Raw genomic sequence first — 27,258 nt, forward strand, 5'->3', positions numbered from 1 at the left:
AAGTTGTTATGTATATACATGTATGTAGAATGTTTCATGTAAAATTTATAAACATTATTAGAGTAAAATATTTAAGCATCAAATCTCTTCAATGTAGAGAAATATTCCCTACTGGTTATAGTTTAAGATCTGTGGGAAAACATCATCTTAAAGAAAAGATTCCATTCCATGGGCTAAAATCTATTGCTTAAGAAGTTTTGTGTTTTATATTCATTTCTTTTAAGGGCTGAAAGAAATATTTAGGTAAATCCCATTTACTACCTTTATTATTAATTACCTTTTAAATTAGATTAATATTCCAAATATTTTTAATGTATTTTTCTTTAATGTGAAAACTGTTTTATTTGTTATTTATTTAAACATACAATCATATATGCAAATCGACTACATACAAAACGTGGAAGACAAAAATTCTCATCATTTTATATTATACAAAAAAAAAAAAGAACGAATTGACAGAGCTTAATGACTACATACGTAATTATTAATTATATATTGTAATAAAAATAAGGCTATATGTACGTAATATGCTACAATAAATTAAATCTTTATTGTCTTTTCTTTTGTTCACATACACATGCTATATGTATATAAATATATATATATATATATATATAATATAGTGATACGTAGAGAAGCAAGTTGCACCCAAATTGACGCAACTTTCAATTTTATTTCCTCTTTTTAAATATTTTTATATTTGACTCAAGTCCCTTTCGAAAATCGATATATAATAGATACTATATATCTATTTATGCCTATTAACTAAACTCTGATACGACGCAAAAAAAAGAGGAAAATATGTTTCTAAATGTCTTTTTTGTTTTTAATTTGTTTCTCTTTTTCTTTTCTCTTGTTTCTTTAACTGGGGGAACACCTCCATTTGCTTCTTCTGGGTCTTTTGGGAGCTCCTTTGTTAGTAGTTGTAGGGTCCATATTGAGAGCCATGATAATAGGGTCCTGGATAGATTTGAGGTTGAGCATAATTGGCATAGGGAGGATAAGGTGGCTGCTTTTGTGAGTACACTAAAAGAGAACACATAGACAAACCGAAAATTAGTCTCAATGGTTGAAAGAATTCCCTTCGAATTTCTTACCAGGCATCAAATATTGCAGATTCAATTGTTCCTCCTTTTCGCGCTCATTACGCAAGCAGACAGCAGCTCCTGATAGTAAAATGGCAGACAAAAGACATGTTCCGATGCCAGCCCATGCAACAATATAGGACCAATCGTAGACGATTTTCGTGTTATCTCGTAGAACCTACAAATTAAATGCCACATTTAGTATGTAGAAAACGTATAGAAATTTCAAATTTCCTCATACCGTATTCCATTGCTGGAAATAGTCTTCGCCCACAACTTTCTCCTTTTCAAAGAACTCCACTGTATGCCAAAGACCCATGGCTCCAGCTGCCAATAGACAGGTGACCAGCAATAATATCGATGTGGCCGTTATGGCGCCCGATGAACGTTTCCAGCAACCCGATAAACCTGTCCAGAATGCACAGAATATGGTCACAAAACTGATAATGAACAGGGCAATGCATGAGCGGGCCAAATGCAAACGGGAAGTGGCATCCTCATTAGAAATCTTGTCATCCTCCACTTGAGGGAAATAATCAATATTCGAACAGTGTGTCTCAATTGGCGACAAATATGTGGGCACTGTAATAAATACAAGTAAACACAATTAATTTCCCAAAAATTCCATTTCAATTCATTAACTTTACCTGCTGTTGCTGGCGGTCTCTCTTTTGGATAACAGATGCGGAATAGACCACGAGTCCTTGTATAATAATAATACTTTACATTCATATTATGGAGTAGAGATTCGGCATCCGAATGCTTGGCAGCAAAGGCCTAGAAAAACAGAACAGAATAAACAAACAATTCAAATTTGTAATTATTTTTGAAAATTTCTGATGGTTTAGTTTATTTTACATACATTTCATACAATACAATTTTTTTTAAAGTGAAAAGAATTACCTACTTAAGAGTCTATAAATTATATAGATTCCCAAAACAATTATGTCTAAACGTGTAACTGGAATCAAGATCTAACTCTCTCCAAAATTAAGTTGCCAAACTGTGTTAAACTTTACTTCGATTCTAAATTCTAAAGATATGTTTCCTGAAACTTTTCCTAGTCTAATATAATCAATCTATCAGTTTCTGAAACTTCTTGAAAATCGTAAACACTTTAAGCGAGTTACAAGAAGAAACTTTCAATTAAAGGTTATACGATGAGAAATTGATATACATTTGTTTTAATTTAGTATCTATATTTTTTCATGCGATGCTCTACAATCTTCTTACTTCATTTTCATTTAATTGAAGTTCTACTTAATGCCCTGTTTCCCATTTATTTAACTAATTAACTGCACGCCATAGACCCAACTATCTACCTTAGTATAGTAAGTCTATACATATAAGTACATATGGTTGGATGGATGGATGGATGATGATGAATCTTGTGATGGATCTTAGTGGAATTTCGCTTAGACGCTTCTCTTGACCATTTGAGCGTTCAATTGAAACGCTTTCGCTTCCTACACAAATCGAAAAATAAATACATATACATACAACAAATTGTATGGCCAATTGTTGTTTTCGTTATTAAATTCCAAGTCGATTCTCTTCATTGCTCTCAAGATTAAAGTTTGTACGTTTATTTCATTTTTTCATTCACATATCAATGCGACTTCCGTGTATGTCAAAATAGTTTTTGCCTATAATAATAACAATAATAATAACCAACATTGCGAGTATTTCAAATCCAAACAAAACAAACACATTTTCCATATCAAAATCGAACTCGAAGTCATCAAGACATTGACAATTTCAATGTCGCGCTCCCACGACGAGAAACTATGAATTAAATTGACATCAGTTCTTATTTTTGTTTTTGTTTTTTGTTTTTTTGGTTTTTTATGTGCATTTGAAATGAAATGAATTATTCATTAACTGTAGTTAAGTAGAAAAATTCCTGAAGAGGAAGACACAACGGATATTTGTTTTAATCAACCACTTGATGGGAAAGGAATCAGAACCGGATCTAGGTCTTAGTTTTGGGGGGTCAGAAAAACGTTCCTGCGCCACTGGATATATAATATGGGGATATTTCAAGTTAAGAGGAGCACAAGGTTTGAAGTTCAGGAAAGTTGAAGTTTTTTCAATATCTTCCCTTTGCTTCGCTTCAAAAATAAGCCAACTGCATAGAAAAGGGTATTTTATAGCCTAATTTAATTATAATTTTGGGTGCGGACCTTTGATACGGCCTTGGAGCTTGGCTTGGAGCTTGCTTGACATCCTCCTCACACGCACAGAGAGATCAAAGATAGAAAGACAGAGACACACACATACATATACATACATATAGCAGAACCTGAGATCCAGTTTGTTCGATTGGCTAATCATAAACATACTCAAGAGTCTAGACAGTAGAGGGAAAAGGGGGCTTTGGGATTGGATTCGAAAGAGGGGAGGGTAGAAAACTAGCAACATGCTTGATAAACTCGTTTGTTTTGCGCTTTGTCATAAAAATATTTGTGGTTTACTTAATACAAAAAATGTGTATAAACATATATATATATAGGTATCTATATTTCTTTGATTCCGTTGCAGCTTTCCCCACCTCAACCTCCTTGGAAACCAAGTTTTGATAGCAGCAAACAGGAAAATCCACCCAATGGATGGATGGAATAAATCAATCTTTGGCTTAGCTAATGTCTGAGGGCAAACTCAATGCCTCAAGCCATGATTACTAGTTAATCATGCGTAATTCTCCACTAACTTACTATATTAATCATAGCTACTTATTAAACGATGCACTAGAGAGCAGAGTTTAAGCTAATTTGATGAAATTTCATAGTTCAATGCAATTCATTGATTATATGAATCAAACAAATGAATGGAAAAGAAAGGGAGAGAGAGAGAGAGAGAGAGTGAGATGGGAAGGGGATCGTATGGAGTGGGGCGAAGAGGCCCTTAACTACCGACAAACTTTCATAAGAAAGTTACAAAATTAAGCCCTAAAAAAAAAAAAAACAAAACAAAGACAAAGACCCAAACGAAACAAGTTGAACCCAGCGAAGCTGAAACCATTTCATAAGACAACTAGTTGGGAACACAGTGCCACTGTCTGCTTCTCTCCCAATCCCTTAATCGGTGGAGTAGCCCCCTCGACTCCCCACTCCTTCCCAATTTGTTGGGCGTTATGTAATAAAATGGGGAATGGGGAAGTAGTCAAATTTACATAAGCCAAAAACCAAGCCAACTGAACTGAAAGGTTCCGATATCGACAAAAAAAAGAAAAAACAATACTAGCCATTAAAAATGGTATGCATTTACCCCTTCCCTGCCCACAACCCCTCCCTCTACCCTCACACACACTTTTAACGCACTGGGACGGATCAAATGGAACACGTTTCAGAAATGACACCTTGTGAGGAAAAACTCGAAACGAAAATCATAAGAATTGAAAGAAAAACTCTTCACTTTATTGCAAAAAGGTGATTAACATTTCCCCTCTCTCTCTCTCTCTCTCTCTGTCTCTCTCTCTCTCTTCCCACAAGAAGAAGAAAAGCAGAAAGAAAGAAAGAACGTGTGGAACGTGATATCATTTGGAAGTGTGAAATTTCCCAAAAGAAAAACATCAAAAAATGGGCAACTTTACGTGGCTTTCCATTTCATTAAGAGATTATTTTTGATTAATTCGATGACAAATATCAAATGTAAGTAAGTAAATATTTAAGTAATCTTAAGTAAGTCAGCTAAGTCACCTTCAATTGGTTAAACTCTAAAAATAGATTCGCAGAATTAATTTATTTACCATATGATATGGGCGTAAGTTCAAGGCAATTTAATATCTATGTCTATCTCTCTCTCTCTCTCTCTCTCTCTCTAGCTCGCCAAAAAGATGTCAATTGTAAGTATTTCCCAAGCAAAGAACCTTGAGTTTGTAAATAAGCTCAACTCAGCTAGCCAAGTTAAGACTCATCAAAACAAAACCATGAAACGTGTTCATATGCCAACTTTAAATTTTATTTTTTTTTTTCATTATTATTTATTTCTGTTTCTACCTTAAATATTACTAATTGCGTATGTTGTAAGGTGAGCGGTGCGTCTGATATATCTGATGATGATGATCAGATCGTTAAGCCTCAATGGTTGTGAATGTGTGTGTGAGTGTGTTTAAAATGGAGGGATAAGTAGTTACGGAAATTACTTATATCAAATTCGGAGATGCCTATGCCCACATGCGGAACAATCAAATGAATTTTAAGTTAACGAATTACCAATGCCCTCATATATCTCTCTTTCTATTTTAATGTCATAATTAGGAAACAACTTAGAGCTAGTTAAATCTAAGCAAAGGGGACATCAAGTTGAGTAAAATAGTTCCCCATTTAACCTCTTATTGGATATTCCCCCTTTTTATATAGAGTATAAGCAAGAATGCGACAACAATTTCTTTAGAATTCATTCGTCATCATTCAATCGAAGCATTTGAATCATAACAGGTTCCAACAGAAAGATATAAGTGTGGGAATTTGATTTTTGTTGTCCTTCATCGAGCACAAAAGTCACTTCAAGACGAAGGAATGACTCTAGGAAGGCAGTATTAGGACAAGTGTTCTTCCTCAAGTACAATGCCATTTCAGCCCTAAAAATCCATGGCCAAATAGACGACTTCACTGTTCAAAAAAAGTCCTCAAAGTGTTTTGAATGCTTTATCTAATTATATAATCTATTGAAATCAAGTCAGTTAACATTCTATCTATTCTTTGGACCAACCTTAATTCTTGGCACATTTTTGCCATTAGTCAATGCAATTCACTTTATGCAAATTTTTAGACATTCTATTGATAAATACGTTAAGTCTTTGTGCAAACTTGGAAATGAACAGACATACAAATATTTATATATATACATATATCGCATATAGATAGTTGAATTCTTACAATCGGGTCTGGATTTCATTCAAAATCTGGTCTGGGTGAAATGCCATTTAAGGACTTTTATAAGTGAAGGAATTTAAGTTTCAGTTTCACTAAAATATCTAATTTCACAAAGGGTTCTCGTCTTGCTTGTTTTTTAAGTGTTTTTCAGTGGGGGAATGTCACCTCTCTCTCACTCTCTCGCTGTCTGTCTGCCTCCCTCTTCTTTTCTCTATAGAGAATACTTGCTTATATAGCAAGTGATTTACAGATTTGGAATTTCACATGATGTCAGCTAACGACAAAAAACGAATAAATATGAAAATAAGCTACCTAATCGTGATGTGAGTTGACTGAAGCGTCAATATCTATAATTGCAAAATGATGAAAACAAAAAAAAAACACACAAAACAATAATCAGACACAATGAAAGAAACATGAGGCGACAACAAAAATACAAAACAGCAAATCACAGAAAAGTCATGGTAACTTGGTCTTGAGACGGGGGTGGGGTAAACAAAATGTTTTCAATATACAAAAATATGAAGAAAATTTCATTAAAAAAAATAAAATAAAAAGAAAACTTTTATTTATATTTTTTTTTATTTATTTTCTTTTTGCTTAGCCCGCTGGAGTCAAGTAATTTAAAGCTAAAGCTTAATTAATTTTCACATTGCAAATTAACATGTGTTTCAGCTTACATGGCCTCCTCCTCTCCCCTTCCTTCAAAGACCCCACCCCCCCTTGACAAATCAAAGCGCTTACTAAGCGTAAAACTACAACACGAAATTCATTCATTGAAAACAAACCAAAAAAAAAAAGAAAAAAACAACAAAAAATGGAAAAGGTAAAGCCAACATTTTTCGTATCAAGAGAAATGAGAAAAAGCGGCTATGGCATTTCATTGCCCAAAAAAAAAAAAAAAGTGTAGGATGAAGAGGGGCTAGGGGTATGAAAAGAAAATATAAGAAAAAGGAAAAACTACAGAAAATAAATAAATAAATGCCAGGAAGGGTTTTCTTTTTTTTTGTTTTTGTTATTTTGTTTCAACTTGACTTCAATTGGCACTTGGGTGATCGGTTTTTGGCTTTGGATCACATCTCGGACTTGCAGTCTCGACTTGACTTGACTTGTCGTGGCTTGGACTTGGCCCGGCTTGGCTTTTAGCATTACTGGCTTTATAGCCAAGACACAGAAAATTTAGCCAGAGGCCCAGTCAAGAGGATGCAATTCGAGAGATTAAGTGACAATTATTTCTTCTTTAAACCAAAATAAATAATTTTTTGATAAGGTTTCTATTTTTAAGCCATGGCAAATTTGTTCTTATGGTTAGTTTTATTCTATTAGTGAAGGTTCTTTAAGGATATTTTCGTCATAGAGTTGCTGCAGCCCCTTAGGATCCCCTATCCACCTCCCCTGCACATATCTTAGCTGTCACTGAATCTCAATACATATGGCAACGACGACGAAAACTTAGGGCCCGACACCAGTTGCCAGTTGTTGCCCCAAGCCGCATACCAATTTTGTGTTTTTTTTTTCGAGCTCCTCGAACAACAACAACAACGACAAAAATGAAAACGTGAAACGAGTGAAAACTCAAAAACCTGTTTTAAGCCAGGCAATGTGGAAGTGTATGTGTGTGTGTGTGTGTGTGTGTGTGTGTACATAGGCGTGTTTAGTTGGCTTTGGCTTTAGTTGGAAAATCGCTTGAACTTTTGCGTTTAAGCCAGAGCTTACCAGAGAATCAAGAACTGCATAAGACAAAGAGAGCGAGAAAGAAACGGAGAAGACCAAAAAGGAGATTACATTCTATCAAAGGTTTCAACTCAAAATAATTTCCAAATTATTATTAATTTTCATTCAAACGAATTTTAGGCAAAATTTAAAATATTTTCAGATTAACTTTTCTACTTCTCAGTTTTCTATGTTTTCAATCAAAAATCGTTTGAATTTTAAACAGATTTGTCTGAAAGGACAAACGATTCGAAAGGTACGTTCAGACGCCAGAACAGATATCCATTTCGATTCTGTAATTGATATGGTTATCCTTTTTGTCACCCTGTATTACTCTTGATTGTTATTTAGTTTAATTTAGTGAAAATTCAAAACTCATTAATCTGAAATAAAGTTATTTTCCACACATTTCGGCCTTAAAAGGGCCTAGTTAGATCTTCTCTTCAATCATTTTACTTCTGCTGCTAACACTTCCTGCCAACAGGTAGATGAACTCCTTAAAGGACCGACAGGAGATGCCAGGTAGGCACTTGCATCAGCTATGGACCCTAGAACACTAATTACCCTCAACTCATATAGAAAGTAATTTTCAAGTGGAAATAATCGATTCGATAAGTTGTCTTTCCTTCGACTTTTTATCTGACCCAAACACACACACACAGATACAAAATGATAGGCCAAGGTAATTTAATCGGTTCTAATGGCTTTATAAATGCTCATCATCAGCAACTTTTGGCCTCATCTAAACTTTGTGTTTGTTACCCTTTAGCCTTAGATTAAAGTCCATATGCATGTCATGTAACTTTGTAACAAACAGTTAATACAGGATATGTGCCAAGTCGTTGCCAAAGATTTTCTAGATTAAAGCCAAAACGTGCCAAAAAGCAAATCTTTTATTTTTGGGGTCGCACCTGAGACAGAGAGAGAGAGAGAGAGCCAACTGGGCGCGTGGAATGTGTCTTTTCGCTCAATTGGCATTCCAGTTGAGTTGTTGCACCTACTACAGCAACAATTACAGCCACATACCTCACACGCACACACACACACACACACAGAAGTATGTACATATATGTATTACATGCAAAAATAGGAAAATTTCAAATTTGTTGTCGGTGATAATGCCAGGCAGCAGCAAAGTCGGTATATATACATACATACATATGTATGTAGCTGTCGTTTCTTCTTCTTCTTTTTCTACCTTTTCTACTCAATCTACAGTTGCTTCTTCGCTGCGATGTTGCTGTTGTTGTTGTTGTTGCTGCTGTCTATGCGTTTGGCTTGGTTAAGCTGTGAGCTGCTCGCTGGTGTAGAAAGTTTTAACGTTAACGGCCATTTGCCCATACCCATCTCTCCCGCTACCTTGCCATGGCCTCTTCAGAGGCCCCTCCCACCTCCCTCCACGCCTCCTTCATCATTCTGCTTGCCTATCTACCTGTTGCTTTTGTTGTTGTTGTTCGTTTGCTTTCGACCTTTCTTCTCCGCCGCCGCCGCCGTCGCCGTCGCCTCACACACACACATTGAGAGAAGGCATGCCCTTATTATTTTATTTTTCGTTAGTACACTGGACTCTGGGTACCAAACTGACGGTACCCTGTAGTACCTGTCTCTCTTACTAGTCTCTGTCTCTCTCACTCTCTATATCACTGTAGATCCCCCATAAATTGCTAGGAAAGAGAATATGAAATGTAATTCAAAACACTTGGGATTGAAAAACATTAGGAAAATATTGGGAAATTCTTATAATATGTAATTCAAAACTTAGAAAGGATTCGGGAAAAAGTCTAATTCAAATTAGGGAAACGACGTGCAAAAATATATTTGAAATTGTTTTGCCAGATCTTCAGTTTTTAAGGTGTAAGGTAGTAATGTAAGGTAAGTGACATTGATAAGAAAATTTAGCTAATGCGAAAGAAATTTTTAATTCAAAGTGGGAGATAATGGCACTTAATGGATATTGGATCCGGCTAATGGATCTTAAATTGAATCTTTTAAAAAGTCTGTTGACATTTTTTAGAAACTTGTTGACGAAAACATTAAACGGAAATTCCTTGTTATATTATGTTATGAATATGGTTTCTAATATTGTTATTATTAAAAAGAAGAAGCTCAATAAATAAAAACAAATTAGCTACCTTGGCTTTTGGTTTGAATATAGACTATATTTTGTCATTAAGCTAAGAAATCTGACCATTATCTTATAGTTAGAACTACAGGGGCAGATCTTTTGAGGAAGATCGTTATTGGTTTTACCACAAGACGTTCAGTTGGTGACCAAAAGTTTCGTTTGTCCAGTTAAGAGGTTCTAATACATCTAACCAATATAATTATATGATTACTAATAAACCCTTTAATCTGTCAATGGAAAAGAATTTTACTAGTGTAATGAAATGGCTGAAAGTTATTAAACAAAACCTTAAATTTCAAAATAATGAATTTCTACACCTTCCTTTTATTCTGTATTGTATTGCATTGTAGTTATGTGGGTATTAAAGGTTGTAACAATTCTTGATGATTGTATAATGAATGCTCTTTATTATGTTATGTATGTATGTTGTTGTTGTTATTCCAATAGATAGTTTAGAGAGTACTCACCTGAATCTGATTGCGTCTGACATCATAGTGAAGCCAATTGTCTGTGGAGAAGGCAATTGCCAGTAAGGCTGTGGCTATAATTGCACAAATTGTGGCTATTGACAATGTAACGGCCGAACAGGGCATTTTGTTAAGAATAAGATTTTATATTGGACTTGAATTAAGGTTGAAAATCTCACGAAATGAACGAGAGATTGATGATGATGATGAGTGTAAGAGAGAGAGAGAGAGAGAGGGGGTAAAAAGTGTTCAGTTTTGGGTTAAGGGGGGGAAGTTAGAAACTGTTGTTCCGTTTCGTAGTTTCTTGTTCTGTATTGACTGCTTCTTCTTCCTTTTCCTCTTCTTCTTCTTCTTCTTTTTCTTCGTCTGCTTTTTCAGCTAGCTTCTGTTGCTGCTGCACACAGATACACACACGCACACAAACAGAAAAATACACGCACACACACACAGTTAGAGCCAACCAGTTTGCAGTGGCAACGGCACAGAAAAAAAAAATCAAGAAGAATAATAATTTAGCAACGGGCCAACAGCAGCAGCAGCAGCAGCACAGGTAACACACTAACACACACACACACACTCATGTGCGGTAGACAGAGAACGAGACAGACAGAGAGCGAGTGAGTGAGAGAGAACAGCACGACGCGATCGGTTACAGAGGCAGAAACAGAGACGCTAACTCGAGAGACGTTCAAGACGTTGTTGTGCTCAAGACAACGTTCGTTTGCGGACTGAAAACCAAATCCACATTGAGCCCCGAATCGGACCCGGTCTAGCACGGCCCGGCCCGGCCCGGCCTGGCCCGAGTCGAGCTCGAAATCGAAGTCAAAATCTTGGGACTGCCTGTCTTTCGGTTTCGGCTTTGGCTCTCAGTTAACGAAAATAACAAAACAACAAAAACAAAATGCAACTAAACATCAGAGTCAAGTCTGCGGCTTAATGCACACTGGACCTCAGTAAACTGATCCAATAAATTTAATTGTTTAAAACCTCTCGCTTATATTTCAATATTTATCTATTTTTCACTTCACTTAGTAGTAATTCCCAACCAGTTTATGTGTTCTTCGTCTAAATAAATGAATGGCCCATTCGATGGTTGTTTTCCAAACTTAAAAAAAGTTAGTAAAATCACAGTAAATATATCTAAATTCTATATAGATGGTTTCTACTTCAAGTATTCAAAATTCATATATTTAGAATTTGCGGGGTAAAACGGTTATATTTTGGGGGAAAGATCAATCATTGATGTCGAGGTTCCGAGGTTCCGTCATTAAGAATCTACTGTCTAGCTAATCCAGCACAATATTTCTTAAAAAATAGTCAAAGGATTCAAATTTAAAGTTAAATAAATGTATAAAAAATATTTGGAACAAATACAACTTTAAGAATTTCAAGAAAAACGTGTGTAGTTTTTGAAATGTTTTCAATTTTACCAAATTTTTTTAAAGAATTACTCTTGAAGCAAAACTTTTCGCTTAAAAGGTATAGAAGAGAGCCTGCTGCCAACAGATTATGGAATTACAGAGTAAACAAATCGCTTTGTACCAGTGTGACTTTGTCTCCGACTGAGACTGAAACTGGGCTGGAGAGTTTGGTTCGCTGGCCAAGTAAACAAAAATCACTCAAGGCAAATGCCCGACAATTGATGTCCTTTTATCGTTCGAAGATCAGTATAAAGAAATGAAATGTGAGCGAAACAACATATTTATTTAATTGTGTGTTTAGATTGAAAGTGCTGATGGTTTCTCTCTACTATTTGATCGAGGGCATTGTGTAGTCGGTGTCGCTTTTTGTTGTTGTTTTCTCAAAGCCAGTTAATATTTTTCTTGTTTTGCGCTGGGCTGGTTGTTTGGAATGCGCAGTATGATGATGGTAATGGAACAAACAAGGAAGGCAGGCTGGCAATTGATGGGGGGGAGGGAGGAAGGAAGTTTTGCCATCTTGGGGTAGAATCATAGATAAAGCCCAGGTTTCAAAGATAATGACTGTTTTAAAGTTTGTTCTATGCCTTTTACAATTCCTTTAGGATCCTTCTTCCGTCGTCTTGTAGGCCTAGATTCAACTCAACAGTTCAAATTCATGCTCTACATAGATTTGTATGTATTTATATACACAAAAAAAAATGAATGATTTGAATAAATCATCAGGTAAAATCAGGTAAAATTTGGTGTTTTGCGAGACTTAATTTTCTAGATCTATTAAAAATAAGCTTGGAGTATGTTGCTTAAAAATTTCAACTAAATCAAAGTTAAACTAACAAATCGACTAACCTTTAAAAGTTCAATTGTTTAAGCCAAAAGTCAACTTTTTGGTGTACACTCTAGTTCAATATCTTCCAAACCGATAATTTTTAAACTTTGTACCATGATTCTATGCATAAATATGAATAAAATTAGAAAGCGTTTTCAAAATTTGTCAAATCCTCGGGCGAAATTTAAAGATTAAAAGACAAGCAAATATAAAATACAACATTAACTTGTCTTTCTTAGGATTTAGTCGTAATTTTATATCTTCTGAAGCTATGTTTTCTAGATGCGCCTTAAAAACTTGTATTATCTGACTGATTTTCAGACTGAAGACTATTATTAAAATGTTTCTTATGTAATTTGCCATTTACTCTCTGGATTAGTTACTTTATTTATTGTGAATCAACAAAGTTCCACTTAAATGTCTGTTGAAACAGAAGTTAATTGTTATATGATAGTTTATTGAAATTTGTTTATTGAGGTAGAAGTAAGTTGATAAGCAAATTGATTCAAATGAATTGGAAATTGGCTTAAATTTCTGATTGAATGAAAATTGAAGGAGCAGCAAATGATAAGAAATCTCTTAAGAACAAGATATATACATACGTATATTTAAAATTGATTCCAATTGATTCTGTATATCAACTCAAACTCCATGGAAGATTTTTTTGAGTGTATGGACTGCAACTCGATGCGTGTTAGGGAGATGCTGCGCGGTGGTTGCAGGTAAATCAGCAAGTGGCATACACACAAACATATTTCTGTGTGTGTGTGTGTGCGCGCGGCATTGGCATCTTGTTTTGTGTCGACTTTGTTGTGGATTGTTGGCTGCAGTTGATTTTCCATTCCATCCGTTTTGAGTTTTTGTCTATTTTTGGGTTTTCTTGTTTATCTGTTTGTTTTGTTTGGTTTATGGCCAGGCCTGGCCAGGCGTGGGTTTTTCTCAATTGCATTATATGCACAGGCGTACCTACAAACATACATACATACATACATACATATATATTTTCATTTTCCTTCTAAGTGGCTAGGCTTATGTGGAAATAAGTAGAATTGGCCTCCTATGTAATATGATCGGATTGCTGTATCGTATCCGATTGGGTCAGATCAAGGCGAAATTGTCAAAAAAAAAAAAAAAAAAAAAAAAAAAAAACAACTTGAACATTTATGCATACAAATAAACATATGGTGTGGTTCGGTTTGGTTTGCTTTGGTTTGGTAGGTAGGTACATATTTCCAGATTTTCGCATACCAAATCGACATTCCAATCTACAACAATGTATTTTTCATCATGTATGCCATACACATATGTATGTATTACATACATATAGCATTTAATTCAACATTTTAGCACAAATTATTAAATATTTGACAGCCGTTAAATGAAAGTGAGAGCTGTGGCACGTCAAGTGAAATGTTTAAAGGAAAGGAAAAGAAAGACTTCCGTTGGACTACTACATATAGAAATACTGACAACAACAACAACAACAACAACGACGACGACGACGACTGCAGCACACGGAATTGCTAATTTATGCGATTATTGGTAAGCGACGGGGCCCAAGCCCAAGCCCAAAACCCATACCCAAACCCCAAGCCCCGGACCCCGAGCTTGTGAGCCCTCTTAATAAAAACTTTGCATTGTCTTGTTTGTTTGTCTCTCTTTGGATGGCAAAAGAAAACGTGTTTCAAGTGAAAGTACCAGGTGATGACTGCGACGGTCAAAAGCCGAAAACGTCGTGTCGCATTGCTTTTCGGTATTGACCTACACAGTAGTTGGAGAAATATGAAAGACCTGCAGAGAGCGTGTGAATGATGTTAAAGTTAATCTGCTTTCAGCATTTACCAATGATTTTATCAATTAATGATGCTCAAGAAAAAAAGAAAAACGCTAATGACACAAGAATTAGTACACATGTAAAAAAGCAAAAACTACATGCAAATCTTTCAGTAGCATTAAATAGCAAACCACATATATTATTCACTTTTAAGGTCCATTTAAATTAAAGCGCCAATTACTCGTGTTGTTATCGATAGTAAAATTGTGATCCCCACTGTTAATCGAGTATGTGCTGTTTAACAGACTCGCTCTTGTACCACTGTTAATTAACAGACGAGTAAATGTTAATAGCGGACTCAAAAAAGCGGAAAATGTTAAGTAAATGTTGATTTCGCCGTTTGTAAATGGGAAAAAAACTGAAATCATTTTAAAAAATTGTTAAAATAAATCAAGCCGCCGCAATGTGCAGAAATTAAAAGTGCGTAACTAACAAGGAATGATGTGTTAAAAATGTTAAAGCAAAAGATGATTTCTTCTATATCCCTTCACTCCCACACCTTGGCCAAGGGAATTGTATTGTAAATGAATGCTAAATGCATTTACGTTTGTGTGTGTATGAGTGAGTGAGTGATTGCATGCATGTGAGTGAGTGAGTGTGCGTGCGTATGTGTGTGTGTGTATTTTTGTATGCGAGTTGTGTGTATACAAAGTGACAAAAATTCTTATAAGAATTTTTTGTTATCGCTGCCTGGTCATATGCATTACCTCTCCCCCTTTACCATAGGCGACACATAGTGACATTTTGACCAGTATCCTTAAAAGAAGAAAACTCCAGGAACGAAATAACCATGAAAAAGTTCACAAAAAAAAAAAAATACTAGAGAACGCTCACGACGTACTACGAGAAACGACGACAAAAACGACGACCAGGACACAAGAAGCACTAGATGTATAGGAGAGAGTGAGCAAGATAGAGAGAGAGAGAGAGAAGAGACTCTAAACCAAGTGGTGCAGAGGCGTTGAGGTAGGATGAGGGGGTGTGAAGGTGCGGGTGGGTTGGGGGGCGAATGATGATGATGGCTCACTGAGTGGATTTTTCCGGCTAGGGCGGTGGTGGGCGTGTGTGTATGCGTACTATACGGCGCATCAACGTTTTTTGTTTTTACGCACTTTACAAAAATAAAAAGAAAACAGAGACAACAACAACTATAAAACTATAATTAAATTTGTGGAAACAGTTACACACAACACACACTCGACAAAAAAACAACAACATAAATCTGCACATTTCAAAAACAAATGAAAATTCTTCGATTTCTGCGCACAAGTAGAATCCGATGAGAAGAAGCAAAAAAAAAAAATTAAAAAAAATCGAGAAAAAGGTGTTAACAGTAAGCAAAGAGAAGGTGGGATGATGAAATGGGTGTGGGTGGGTGGTGTGGGTGAGGGTGACGATAGGAGACAGGGAGTGGGTGGTGCTTTTGGGTGGCAAACGGCGCACGCAACTGTCATTGACCTTCAATTGCATTCGGTTGCAAGCTGCAAGCCAACGACGATGACGACGCCGCCGCACCCAAAGGTCATAGGTTGGATCTGATTGCAAATTTCGCGCGCGGCAGATTGCAGATGTGTGTCATATGTATATCTAATCCATTAGTTATCCCTAATCCCGATCACAGAAGAAATTTCAATTCAAGTGTGACGATAAAGAATTAAATACATAAACCATTTTTTTCACTTGTCTTCTATTTCACAGAGCTTTTTTTTGGTGCATTGCCGCCGCCAATTGCTACTCTTAATCTTCCTGCATCGGCGCCGGCAACGGCAACCGGGCACCTACTAATCCTTTCTGGCACGCAACATGGACTCATCCTCTGGTGGCATTAAGCTAAAGGATACCACCATCATCATACCCAATAACAATACAAATTCCAACAATAATAATGCTGCATCTGTTGGTGTTGTAGGAGGAGGAGTGGGAGGAATTGGAGTTGGCATTGGAGGAGGAGGAGGTGGTGGTGGTGGCATATCGAGTAGCATCTGTAGCAGCGATAGTTTCAGTATTATGCCACCTCCACATGGTGGTCACGAATTGGTCAGTGCGAATAGCATTGAACTAAATGCGGCTGCATCCCTTAGCGATGACAGTGGAGTGCCATTGACCACGAATAGCTCCATATCTAGCGGAGATTCCTATCGCATTGGCATGTGTAAATTCGAAATTGAGGTGAGTCCCCCCCTTCCCGCCGCTGTCCGTCCCCAATCCAACTGAGACCCATAATTAATCATTTTACATTTCAGATGGTTGAAAGCGATGGCGAGGTATCACAATTCGATTCACTTGACAACTGCTCGGAGGGTGGGATGAGTGCCGAGAATTTCAATACATTGAAAAAGGGTCCATTGGCTCCGATAGATCCGCCACCGGAATTTCAAGATTCCCCTCAGACAACTTTAGTGCGTTCCATATCGAAGAATATTGTCAATAGTCTGCGACGTTGGACCTCATCGCAGTCATCGTTTGAGCATCTTAAAGATGATAACACCATCACACTTACAACAACGACGGCATTGCCAGCGACAACGACAACAACAACAGCAACGGGAGCTCCTGTGGGCGTGGGCATGGGCATGGGCGTGGCAGCTGCTGTATCAATTGATTCGAATGCATTGGACATGCAAACACTGTCCGGTCTGACGGGATTGGGTGGATTAACCCTCAAGGAGTCATATGCCACCAATAAGCATCTATATTCAAGTGATTCCATATTGAATAGCCATACGGATAATATCTATGATGAGCCAAATAATATAATAAGCAGCTCCCTGGGCAATAGCGTTGACCTAATGGATGAGCTGGATGAAGATGATGAGGAACAGTGCCGGGCAGCCTCCTCCGATCAGAGTCAAAGCAGTTGCTCACCCTTGCCGTCACCGCCGCCGCCAGTTTCGCTAATTAAGATAAAACAAACCCTATGCCCCTATTATCAGGATCATACGCGTTATTTTAAGGCCATACCCACAGAGCAGGATACCATAGCCAGTGCTAAGGCAGCAGCAGCTGTGGCTCAACAACGTTTCAATGTGGCCGGCCTCTCGGAGATTCATGACTATGATCTATATTATGGAGCCAGAAGACAAATGACGACCACGACCACCACCACAACGGATAATAACAGCAGCAGCCTTCAGCGTAGACAGATGTTGTACAGTCCATTGGGTCATACCAGTCATTGTCATTATCATCATCCTCCTCCACCCCACCACAATCATCACCATCATCCGCATCATCATTATCATCATCCTCATCATCATCACCATCATCATCATGGCAATCATCATGCGTATCAGCGACCCAATTCCAGAAATTCGCTAAATAGCCGTCTAAGCAGCTCACACAATTCCCTCAATGTATCATCGTCGAATAAGCCAGATGATTCCATATTCATAACGCAGGCCATGTCCCATGATGCACTATTCACACGTGAAATTTCGGATTTCTATAATGTGCCAATCGATTCGGATATATATGCATTTCCGGTTGATATGATTGAGCAGCCGGTGGCCACCGCCACCAGCACCGCAAGCACAACCACAAACACAACCGCCAACAACACAACCACCAACACCACCACAAGCAGCAGCAATCCCACATATCATAAAAGTGGGCGTAGAAATAAACGAAATAAACGCAAACAGCAACGATATAATGCCACAGATACGACAACCACCAACACCACAACGATGACAAGTACCAGCGATGAGGGGAAGCATGGTAAATATCGTTTGCCCATTGTCGAAACAGAACCTCTTCACATGACCCTGGATGAGGTGAAACAATTATATCATACACTCTATTCGGATGCGGGTCATAAGTCTGGCTCATCCTCGGCACCCTCAATGCATGGCGGTGGTGGAGGTGGGGGAGCTGGAGCTGCATCTGGAAAGGTAACCAAATCGAGTAATGAGACCATTTGGAGTGTATCCACCAATGCTACCAGTGTGACAACAACTCGTATGCGTAATAGCAATAATCGGCTAGCTGGTACTCCAGGATCTGGATCTGGTTCTGCTGGTGGGTCAGAGGGCAAATATTTAAGCAAACAGAGCAAACATAATTTGGATAATGATAAGCTCAATAATAACAATAATAGCATTAATAATGCAACACCCCAGCAGCAGCAGCAGCAACAAATGACAACAACAACAGCAACAAGCTTAACGCCGCAGCAGCAGCAACAACAACAGCAACAACAAGAGCATCACTTACAGCATCTGCCAAATAATAAACATGTCCTGCATACGGAAAAGAAATCACAATTTACTTTAAATTTAAAACAGAAATTTTGTAGCATTTTTCGTTTTCGTCGCAACAATCATCGTTATCGTGCCGCAGCAGCTGCAGCGGCAGCAACAGCGGCAGCAGCAGCAGCAACAACAGCAGCAGCATCGGCGGCAGCAGCAGCAGCAGCTTCAGCCGGATCAACAACAACAACAACATCATCATCTGCAGCCACCACAGGCACAATTCTCCAGGCTTCTTCTACTGCCAGTAATAATGGCGGCAATGTTGGAGTCGCCGGACAATTGCAGCAAACATCATCATCATCATCAGCAGCAGCAGCAGCAACAAATATAGCCATCAATGGCGGCAACGGCGGCGGCATAAACTCCTCCAATAGCATCTTGGACGCCACAGAGGAGGCCACCCACAATTGCCTAAATCGCGGCGTCAACGGCGGAGAACTGAATGCAGATTTGCGTAAAAAGTTTCAGTCGCGTGCCTTGCCGCCCCTACCAAAGAAAGGTAAAGAAAAAATTTTATTTCATTTGATCAACTCACCTTAGACATTTCATTTAATTTCATTTCATTTAACAGCAGCAGCCTATGCTATAGATGCTATCTCAACCGAGTCAGAGCAGGATCAGCTAAAGAAAAACACAAATTCCAGTGCTAATACCAGTGGGAATATGCCTGCTAGTAGTAGTCTACAAGAGCCAAGGGCATTGCAATTTACCTCAAGCATTGAGAAGGTCAAAGACGTAAGTTCTACTTGCCCCCGTCCTAGAAATCCCCCTTTCATCATTTAACACTATATACATATATCTCTAGTATGGCTGGTACTGGGGACCCTTGTCCAGTGAGGCAGCCGAGAAAGTGCTCTCGAATGAACCAGATGGCTCATTTATAGTACGCGATAGCTCCGATGATCATTATATATTCTCGTTGAGCTTCAAGCTAAACAATTGTGTGCGTCATGTGCGCATTGAACAAGATCAGGGTGAGTTCAGTTGAACTGCAAATACATAGATAAAGAAAGTGAGAGAATTACAATAAAAATCTGATGCTGTTTTTTCAGGCACATTCTCGTTTGGTTCATATGCCAAATTCAAATCCCAAACTATAACCGAGTTCATTGAGAAGGCTGTTGAACATTCACGTAGCGGCAGGTATGCAACGGATGAAACTTATCCGTGTCACTTATAGGACTTACCAGATATATCTATTATCCATTGTACTCTTTGATTCTATAGATATTTATTCTTTCTGCATCGTCGGCCGGAACATGGACCAATGCGTGTGCAATTAACCAATCCAGTATCTAGATTTAAGCATGTACAAAGTCTGCAGCATATGTGCAGGTTAGTCACACAATTTAAACTCAAGTTTCATTTTAGTTTCTACAACTATCAACACGTTTTGTTTTTTCTAGATTTGTTATACTAAAGGCGGTTATACGAAAGGATCTAATACAGACATTGCCATTACCAAGAAGACTTTTAGACTATCTTAACTATAAGCATTGCTATTCCGAGCAGGTTGAGAGCGATAGTTCCCACTCGCAGGTTTGTGACGGAGGATCTCATCCTTGAAAAGTGTTTCAAACTAATTACTAATCATTTCTCATCATTTTATAGATTTCGGGCGATGGCTCGATGTAAAAAACATGCAGCAACGGAAAACGAAAGCAACAGAAATTATTACCTTAAATAAGTAGTAGAATTTAACGAAAAAAAAAACAAAAAACAAAACGATAAGAAAATAAGCAAAACGTAAACGCGTAAACGCCTAAACGAAAAACAAAAAGCGAAAATTCGAAAAAAAACTCTGTTTATTGATTGATTTTTGTACTCGGTGCTATACTATAAATATTGACTACTTAATGAAAAAGAAGATAGAAAATAAGAGGAGAACGAGGTGGACGAGAAGAAGCTAGCAGTGGAGTGGCAAGGCAGGGAAAGGAGAGAGCAAAGCAAAGCAAAGCAAACAAATAAATATTATTATGATTATTATTATATAAACCGTAAATTAATTATGCGTAGTCAAGTAAATAACAAACATAACATTGTACATAACGCATGCCGCATGCCGCCTGTTTGAGCCAGTTCCACGAGAAAAGAGAGTAAAACCAAAACCACAATTCCGAACACATGATCAAACATATTTTGGGCACGAAGTTCTGTAAGACATTTTTCATGCTTGCCTTTTTAACTGTGATTGATATTGTGAAAGCCAAGGGAAGAGAGAGAGAGTGGAAGAAAGAAAAGAAACGAACATCAATTTAGAGATCCCGACATTTCCCGATGTTTCAACGACGTGCCCAAAAGGACTCCCGGAGGATATTTAAACAAACGATGACAATTACCCATCCAGCAACCCAATTTTTTTGGCAGCAATTATAAATGATGAAAAAAATGTGTAATTTATTATATAATTAGAGATTAGAGTATTATGATTAATGTATCATTTAATTGTACTTATGCACCTAAAGCAACTTAGGAGAAATGAGTTGAAGTCTAGAGTTATCCGAAAGATATCTCTAAATCCATTTGAATTGTTGACCAATTTTTTTGTTTTCATATATTTTTTTTCTTTGTCATATTTGTTTCTATGTTTTAAGCTACATATATATATGTATGTGTATATATATAGATTTTTCCATATCTTTGCAGTATCTACGATAATTATTTTATAATCCTATTAAAAGTTGAATATTTGTTAACCATAGAACTTGGCTTCTCTTTTGGAAATGCGAATAACAAAAGTCACTGCAAGGATATTTAAAATTTCGGTGTCCCGAAATTAGTTTACCTTTTATTTTGTGTAATCTTTTTTTTTTATATATATATATATATATATAGGTATATCTGTATATTCCAGTTTGTTTTTTAATTTGTACTATTATTAAATGTATTTATTTTTTTGATTAGTTTTTCATATATATATGAATGAAAATGTGTTATATGTATACGATATTATACTATATCTCAACAAACAAAAGAAATCCCTTAACCAATTTGGCCAACCTGGCCAAATGTTTCTTTCTCAGCCAATTAACCGGAAAGAATAAGAACAGAAAACCATCAATAACAAAGCAAAAGAAACAAACAATATTTGTCTATAAAATTATTAGCAATAAAACAAACCTAATAACAAAAGAAAAACATATAAAACAGAGAGAGAGAGAGAGAGCAGATGCGAATGCAAAAACAAAAACAAAACGACGAAACTGGTCAAAAAGCGCAAATGAAAAACACTCAAAATGGCAATATACAGTACATTTTTAATAATAAAACAGAAATTAAAGAATGTCTCCTTGATGTTTTCATTCAAATTTAATGTTTTACTTTCAGCAAAATGAAATAAGTTGCCTTGCACCCGACTAACTTAAGTTCATAACTATTTTAGATTCTTTTCATATGCCATTTAGGCCATCTCGCTTACTTTTAAAAACACATGCTTTTGGCTCACCTTTATAGACATAACTTGGTTATTTTCCATTCTTTTCTTTAGGAAATTGTTGGTTGTTCGATAGATATTAATAGGAAGTATTAGGTTAGCTTATTTAATTCCTTTACTATTTTTGAATCTTTTATTAACGGGAGCTAAAGGTGGGCTTAGCTTTGAAACATCTACAGATCTACGGTTTCTGTGAAGATTGATTGATCAGGAATATGTATAGGATGGAAATACTTATACTATTTACCTATTGAATATGCAGATATAAACTTGATGCGTGGAATGAAACTTATCCCATATGGGGTATTCCATATGGATATATGGAAAGTTAAAGTCAAGCATAGAAAGCATATTATTTCCCAATCTAAAATACCCTGATTTCAGTCAAGTTCCTTTTTGAAATGGCCACCGGTGTAAAAGGACATTTTTACTTATCGGCTCCTTCGTTGTGTTATTTGAACAATTGATGGAGCCACTGGACAATTTTGTTGCTGTCCTCTATGCTTGAAAACAAATTGACAACCGATGGACAAAGATCAGTTTCAAAATTTTGGGGAAAAATCCTTTACAACAAATTAAAAATACAATTGATACAAAAGTTTGTTACGAAACTATTGTTTCGATTCATCAAACGGGGAGAAATCTTCTCCTCCTCCTTTTTCTTCTTTTTTTTTTTGAACATCTTGTAGAAAAAAACAACAATACATACATTGTTTCCCTGTCTATTATTTAGAGTAGTGATTAAAGTTGAACTTTAAAAGCACATATTAAAATAGGTAAATTATATATGTATGTGTGTATGCATGTATGTATGTAGACGTAGCCATGGGAGACGAACCCATTCATTAGCTGCTCAGAGGGCTTTGTCAACTGAATGAACAACAAGATTTAGTAAGTTAATCATTATCATTATGCCACGCTGTTCCCTGTACGCATATTATATATGTGGGTATATATGCTCATACGAATAGTTTGTTGTAGCGAACTAAAGTGCAGAATAAGTCAAAGTTATACTTAGGGATACTTTTACCTGTTTTTTCCCACTATTCACAATTCGAAATCATTCTTTAAATGGTTTGGAAACTGTCCGTTTGTTTGCCTCAAAATTAGTTTTTATTTAAAATTTTCTTTATGAAAATCATTTTTATTAGCATCCAATATTATTATTTTAAACTTATTTTTGGTAAACTTCAATATTCAAAAAAAACCAAATTTTTTTTAAGGTTTGAGCAATTGTTGTTCTTATAGAAGTGAAGAGATTTGTTTTCTTTTCGTCTTTTCAAATTTTTTTTGTTCAGGCAAAAAATTGATTTTCGAAAGCCTTTGCTAATTTTCGACATGTTTGAAAGATTCCAATTTGGAAAAACTTCAGTTATTTTTGACAGAAGTAGAGGAATTGATTTTTCTTTATATGTAGGCAGCAAATTTTTTCAATATTTCTTTTTTTATGAAAAATTTAGTAATATGTTTTTATATTTTCCAGGTTTTACAATAACAATTTGGTTAGATAACGACCAGTTCAAAGTTAAACCTTGCAAAAAAAAATTTATTATTTTTTTGAAAAAAATTCTTAAAATCTCCGAAAAGTGTTAGCATTTACTCCTGAAGATGGAAATTGAATATTAACTTGTGTGTTTTGGAGAACCTGTTGAACAAAATTTCCACTTGCAGATGTGAATTTCAAAATTTTAGCACTACCAAATTCTCGCTTCGCTCTCTCGCCAATTTCTAAATTTAAAATGAACATTATTCTCATTTTGGTTGGGTTGGGGATTTTTGATTGGGTTGGGATTGGGGATTGGGGATTGTATAATTGGATATAATATCATTTTCCTTTTTAATGGAAATTTGATCACATAGTTTGTGGCATTATTTTAAGATGCGATTTATTCGAAATTGTAACGGTTAAGTTGGTGTTAAACGACATAATGGTTGGTTGGTGGGAGGGGAGGGGTTGGAGAAGGGGCGCTAGGCAAGATTGAGATGTCTTTGGACGAGTTTTGACGCCGCTTTTGTGTGTTTGTGTGTGTGTGTGTGTTTCATATTTTCCTTTGTTTGTTGCTATTGGTTTAGTGGCTTTTCATTTTTTTATTGGCTGTGTGTGTGTGTGTGTTTGTTTCCCGAAAACCAAAAACCGAAAACCGTCTTGTGATTAATTACATTTTCTTTTGCCAGTTTTCTCTTTAGCCTTTATATTTTATTTTTATTTTTTTCTTTCTTTCGTTTTCAATTTCTGTGGCTTTTGCTGGCCATGTTGGCTGGTAATGGTAATGCAGCCGACGTCAACGTCGTTTTTTGAAATTAAATTTTGATTAATTGCAGCCGCCGGTCGGCACCTTCTTTTTTTTTTTTTTTGTTGTTTGCCTCAAATGATGTGAGGATATAGAGAGACGAGGACAGCAGCAGCAGCAGCAGAAGCGGCGGCTGCGGCGGCGGCGCTACGTGAAAAGTGGAATTGGAATTTGCTGCACTTGCCGCCGACACATCATTCCCCCTCTCCTTCTCCCACTCCCTTGGCCCACCCCCCGTCGTGAGTGCGTCAGTCAGTCAGTCAGTCAACCTTCTTGAATAACAACGAAACAATTTTCAGGTGTGAAAAATTTTGAAATGCGCTTTCAATTTGCGCTGCCTAAGAAGATGAAGTGCCAAAGGAGTTGGTATAAGTGAGGGGCGAATGAGAACGAGAACGAGAACGAAAAGCAGCTGAATTGCCTGTGCGGGGGGAAGAGAAAATGAAGACTACACCCCATTAACGTGGCAACCAAATAAAGTCATTACCAATAGACATGGACATGGACATGGACTTGGATGTGGTCATGTTCATGTCTCTTACACTGCAAAAGATAATATGAGATGCCTTGCAAATGGTTTGCTGTCAATCGAGAATTTTCGTTCAGTGTGCTCCACTGAGGAGAGGTTCCAGCCCCGTCAAACAATTTACTATGTAGGCTGTAGTGACCACACCTACCTGTGCCGGTGCTGCTGCGACTGCTGCCTCCCCTAGGCTGCTGCTCTGCTCAGCCTCGTTTACACACGCCATACCACAATGGCTTGCAACTCGATTCGGAATCGGAGCTCTAAGAAGTCGTCGTGGCATTGGCTCTTGTCTTGTGGCTAGCTTGAGGATCAGATAACTCAATTATTCGCGGCGTAAACAAATGCTGCCTTTCAGGCAGCGCAAACCTCCTATTCCCACTCCCCATCCTTTCTCTCTCTCTCTCTCTCTATGTTCATTCGTGTTTCCTCCTTTAACCCGCTACCCGCTTGAGGCCGTTTGCAGCTTCTTGGTTGCGCCGCCTGCCAAAAGCCGCAGTTCAAAAGAGATGGGTTATTATCCCAGGCATAAATGGATTGTAAACGTGATTTTTATAGTCATTTAGCATAATAATGCATTTTATGGTTTTAGCCAGAGTCGAGTGACTTTGACTGCGACTCTGACTCCAACTTCAACTCGGATTCGACCATTCGAGCATCATCGCTACTATACCTCTTATATATCCTCAAAGTTGTCTCTATCTCTCTCTCTCTCGACTTTTTTGTTTGCGCTTTTCGCGTAAATTAAACTCTGCGGCTTGACTGGGGCTGCTTAGTGCAAAGATTTGTTTTATGGTTAACTTCGAGAGACAAAAAGACAAAGAAACAGAGAGAGAGAGAGACAAATAAGTCAACGAATCGGAAACCTGGCACTAAGAGTAAATCGCTTTTCGTACAGGTTTAACGTTTATACGATAAAACTATTCTCGAATTGGGCTAAAATTAGATCCCAAGTGACTTTTAGAAAAGATTCTCTTCAACTTCTACAAGAAAAGTTAATCAAGTAACTAGTACTAAGTCGCTATAACCCTCAGAATGGTCGAGAAATGCTTTGCAGAATTGTCCGCTAGGTGCGCTAAAGTGCTAGAACATCGAATGTTAAGAGTAATCGAGAAGGCAGTTGTTTAAAGACCAATTTACAATTCGCATAAACTTCAAATTCATATTAGAGTATTTTTATACCATACACCCATAGGGTGAAATGGTATATTAAAGTCGCCAAAATGTATGTAACAGGCAGAAGGAAGCATCTCCGACCCCACAAAGTATATATATTCTTGATCAGGATCAAAAACCGAGTCGATCTAGCCATGTCCGTCTGTCCGTCCGTCCGTCCGTCCGTCCGTCCGTCCGTCCGTCCGTCCGTCCGTCCGTCCGTCCGTCCGTCCGTATGAACACCTAGATCTCGGAGACTATAAGAGCTAGAGCCACCAAATTTGGTATGCAGTCTCGTGTAGTATGTACGCTTATCGAGTTTGTTTCAAATTTTTGCCACGCCCCCTTCCGCCCCCAGAATTTACATAAAACTGTTTTTCTTAAAAAGTATAGCAGATAGAAACATCAAATTTGGTTTATATACTCTTTTAGTTAGCGGGCAGAAAATAATTGTTCCAACTTTTTGCCACGCCCCCTGCCGCCCCCGGAATTTACATAACTCTGATTTTCTTAAAAACTATGAAAGCTACCGACATTAAATTTGGTATGTAAGTTAGCTTAATAGACGCGCAGATATTGACTGTTTAAAAATTTTGCCACGCCCATTTCCGCCCCCGAAAATTAAACAAAACTGATTTTCTCGAAAACTAACAAAGCTAAACTCACCAAATTTAGTATGTATATTGGCTTAGTATGCGCGCAGAATACATATATTTTAATATGTTGCCACGCCCACTTCCCCCTCCATAATTTAGAAAAAACCGATTAGCTCTTGCAATTTTTTGACCATCGCGATCAAATTTGGCAGACTAATAAATCTTATCTATTTCTATCAAACTACCAAATTTGATTGAAATCGGACTAGAAACATACAAAATATACGTATGAACGTATTTTGCTACGTGATCCATAAGGGCAGAATTGGCCGTTGGCTAGTGGCGGCGCTAGAGTGCTTGTGTGTTTGTAGAGTGAGCGAGATAGCAAATGGTATGAGGCATATTAAAACAATTTAGTAGACATACATTTGGTTTTCGAAATTTTAAATATTTGTTTCACCTGGTGTATGGTATACCCAAGTCGGCGAGACGACTTACTTACTTCATTTTTTTTTCGTTTTTTGTATTTTTTAAGTTTGACTCGTTTCTTTAGCCAATTTGCGCGTTTGTGGTTCCGTTCCCGGTTTTCACGTTTGTTGTTATTCACGCTTTTCAATTGAGAACGCGCCGCCAGATGGTCCCACACTTTTGACCATGTGAAG

The 27,258-nt window shown here is 37.2% G+C and overlaps 2 protein-coding genes across 3 annotated transcripts; one reads left to right on the forward strand and one right to left on the reverse strand.

Moving 5' to 3' along the window:
• Positions 1–316: 316 nt before the first annotated feature.
• LOC6649330 lies at positions 317–11,016 on the reverse strand. The gene is made up of 5 exons (XM_002071065.4): positions 10,268–11,016; positions 1,733–1,862; positions 1,327–1,667; positions 1,098–1,263; positions 317–1,026 (listed from the first exon to the last, which is right to left on the reverse strand). The coding sequence occupies exons 1-5, from the start codon at positions 10,391–10,393 to the stop codon at positions 917–919; spliced, it is 873 nt and encodes a 290-aa protein (XP_002071101.1). The 5' UTR covers positions 10,394–11,016; the 3' UTR covers positions 317–916.
• A 3,642-nt stretch (positions 11,017–14,658) lies between these two features.
• Positions 14,659–21,035, forward strand: LOC6649331 (serine-rich adhesin for platelets). 2 transcript variants are annotated; one of them, XM_023179162.2, is made up of 9 exons: positions 14,659–14,768; positions 16,047–16,517; positions 16,592–19,097; positions 19,170–19,333; positions 19,404–19,572; positions 19,651–19,741; positions 19,826–19,933; positions 20,005–20,137; positions 20,210–21,035. In XM_023179162.2, exons 2-9 carry the CDS (start codon positions 16,152–16,154, stop codon positions 20,231–20,233), a joined length of 3,561 nt encoding a protein of 1,186 aa, XP_023034930.1. In that variant the 5' UTR covers positions 14,659–14,768; positions 16,047–16,151; the 3' UTR covers positions 20,234–21,035. The 2 variants fall into 2 exon arrangements, with proteins under 2 accessions (XP_023034930.1, XP_023034931.1); XM_023179163.2 differs by having other exon boundaries at positions 19,173–19,333.
• Positions 21,036–27,258: the final 6,223 nt, after the last annotated feature.

This window comes from Drosophila willistoni (genome assembly GCF_018902025.1).
Source record: "Drosophila willistoni isolate 14030-0811.24 chromosome XL unlocalized genomic scaffold, UCI_dwil_1.1 Seg141, whole genome shotgun sequence".
NCBI classification, from domain to species: Eukaryota; Metazoa; Arthropoda; class Insecta; order Diptera; family Drosophilidae; genus Drosophila; species Drosophila willistoni.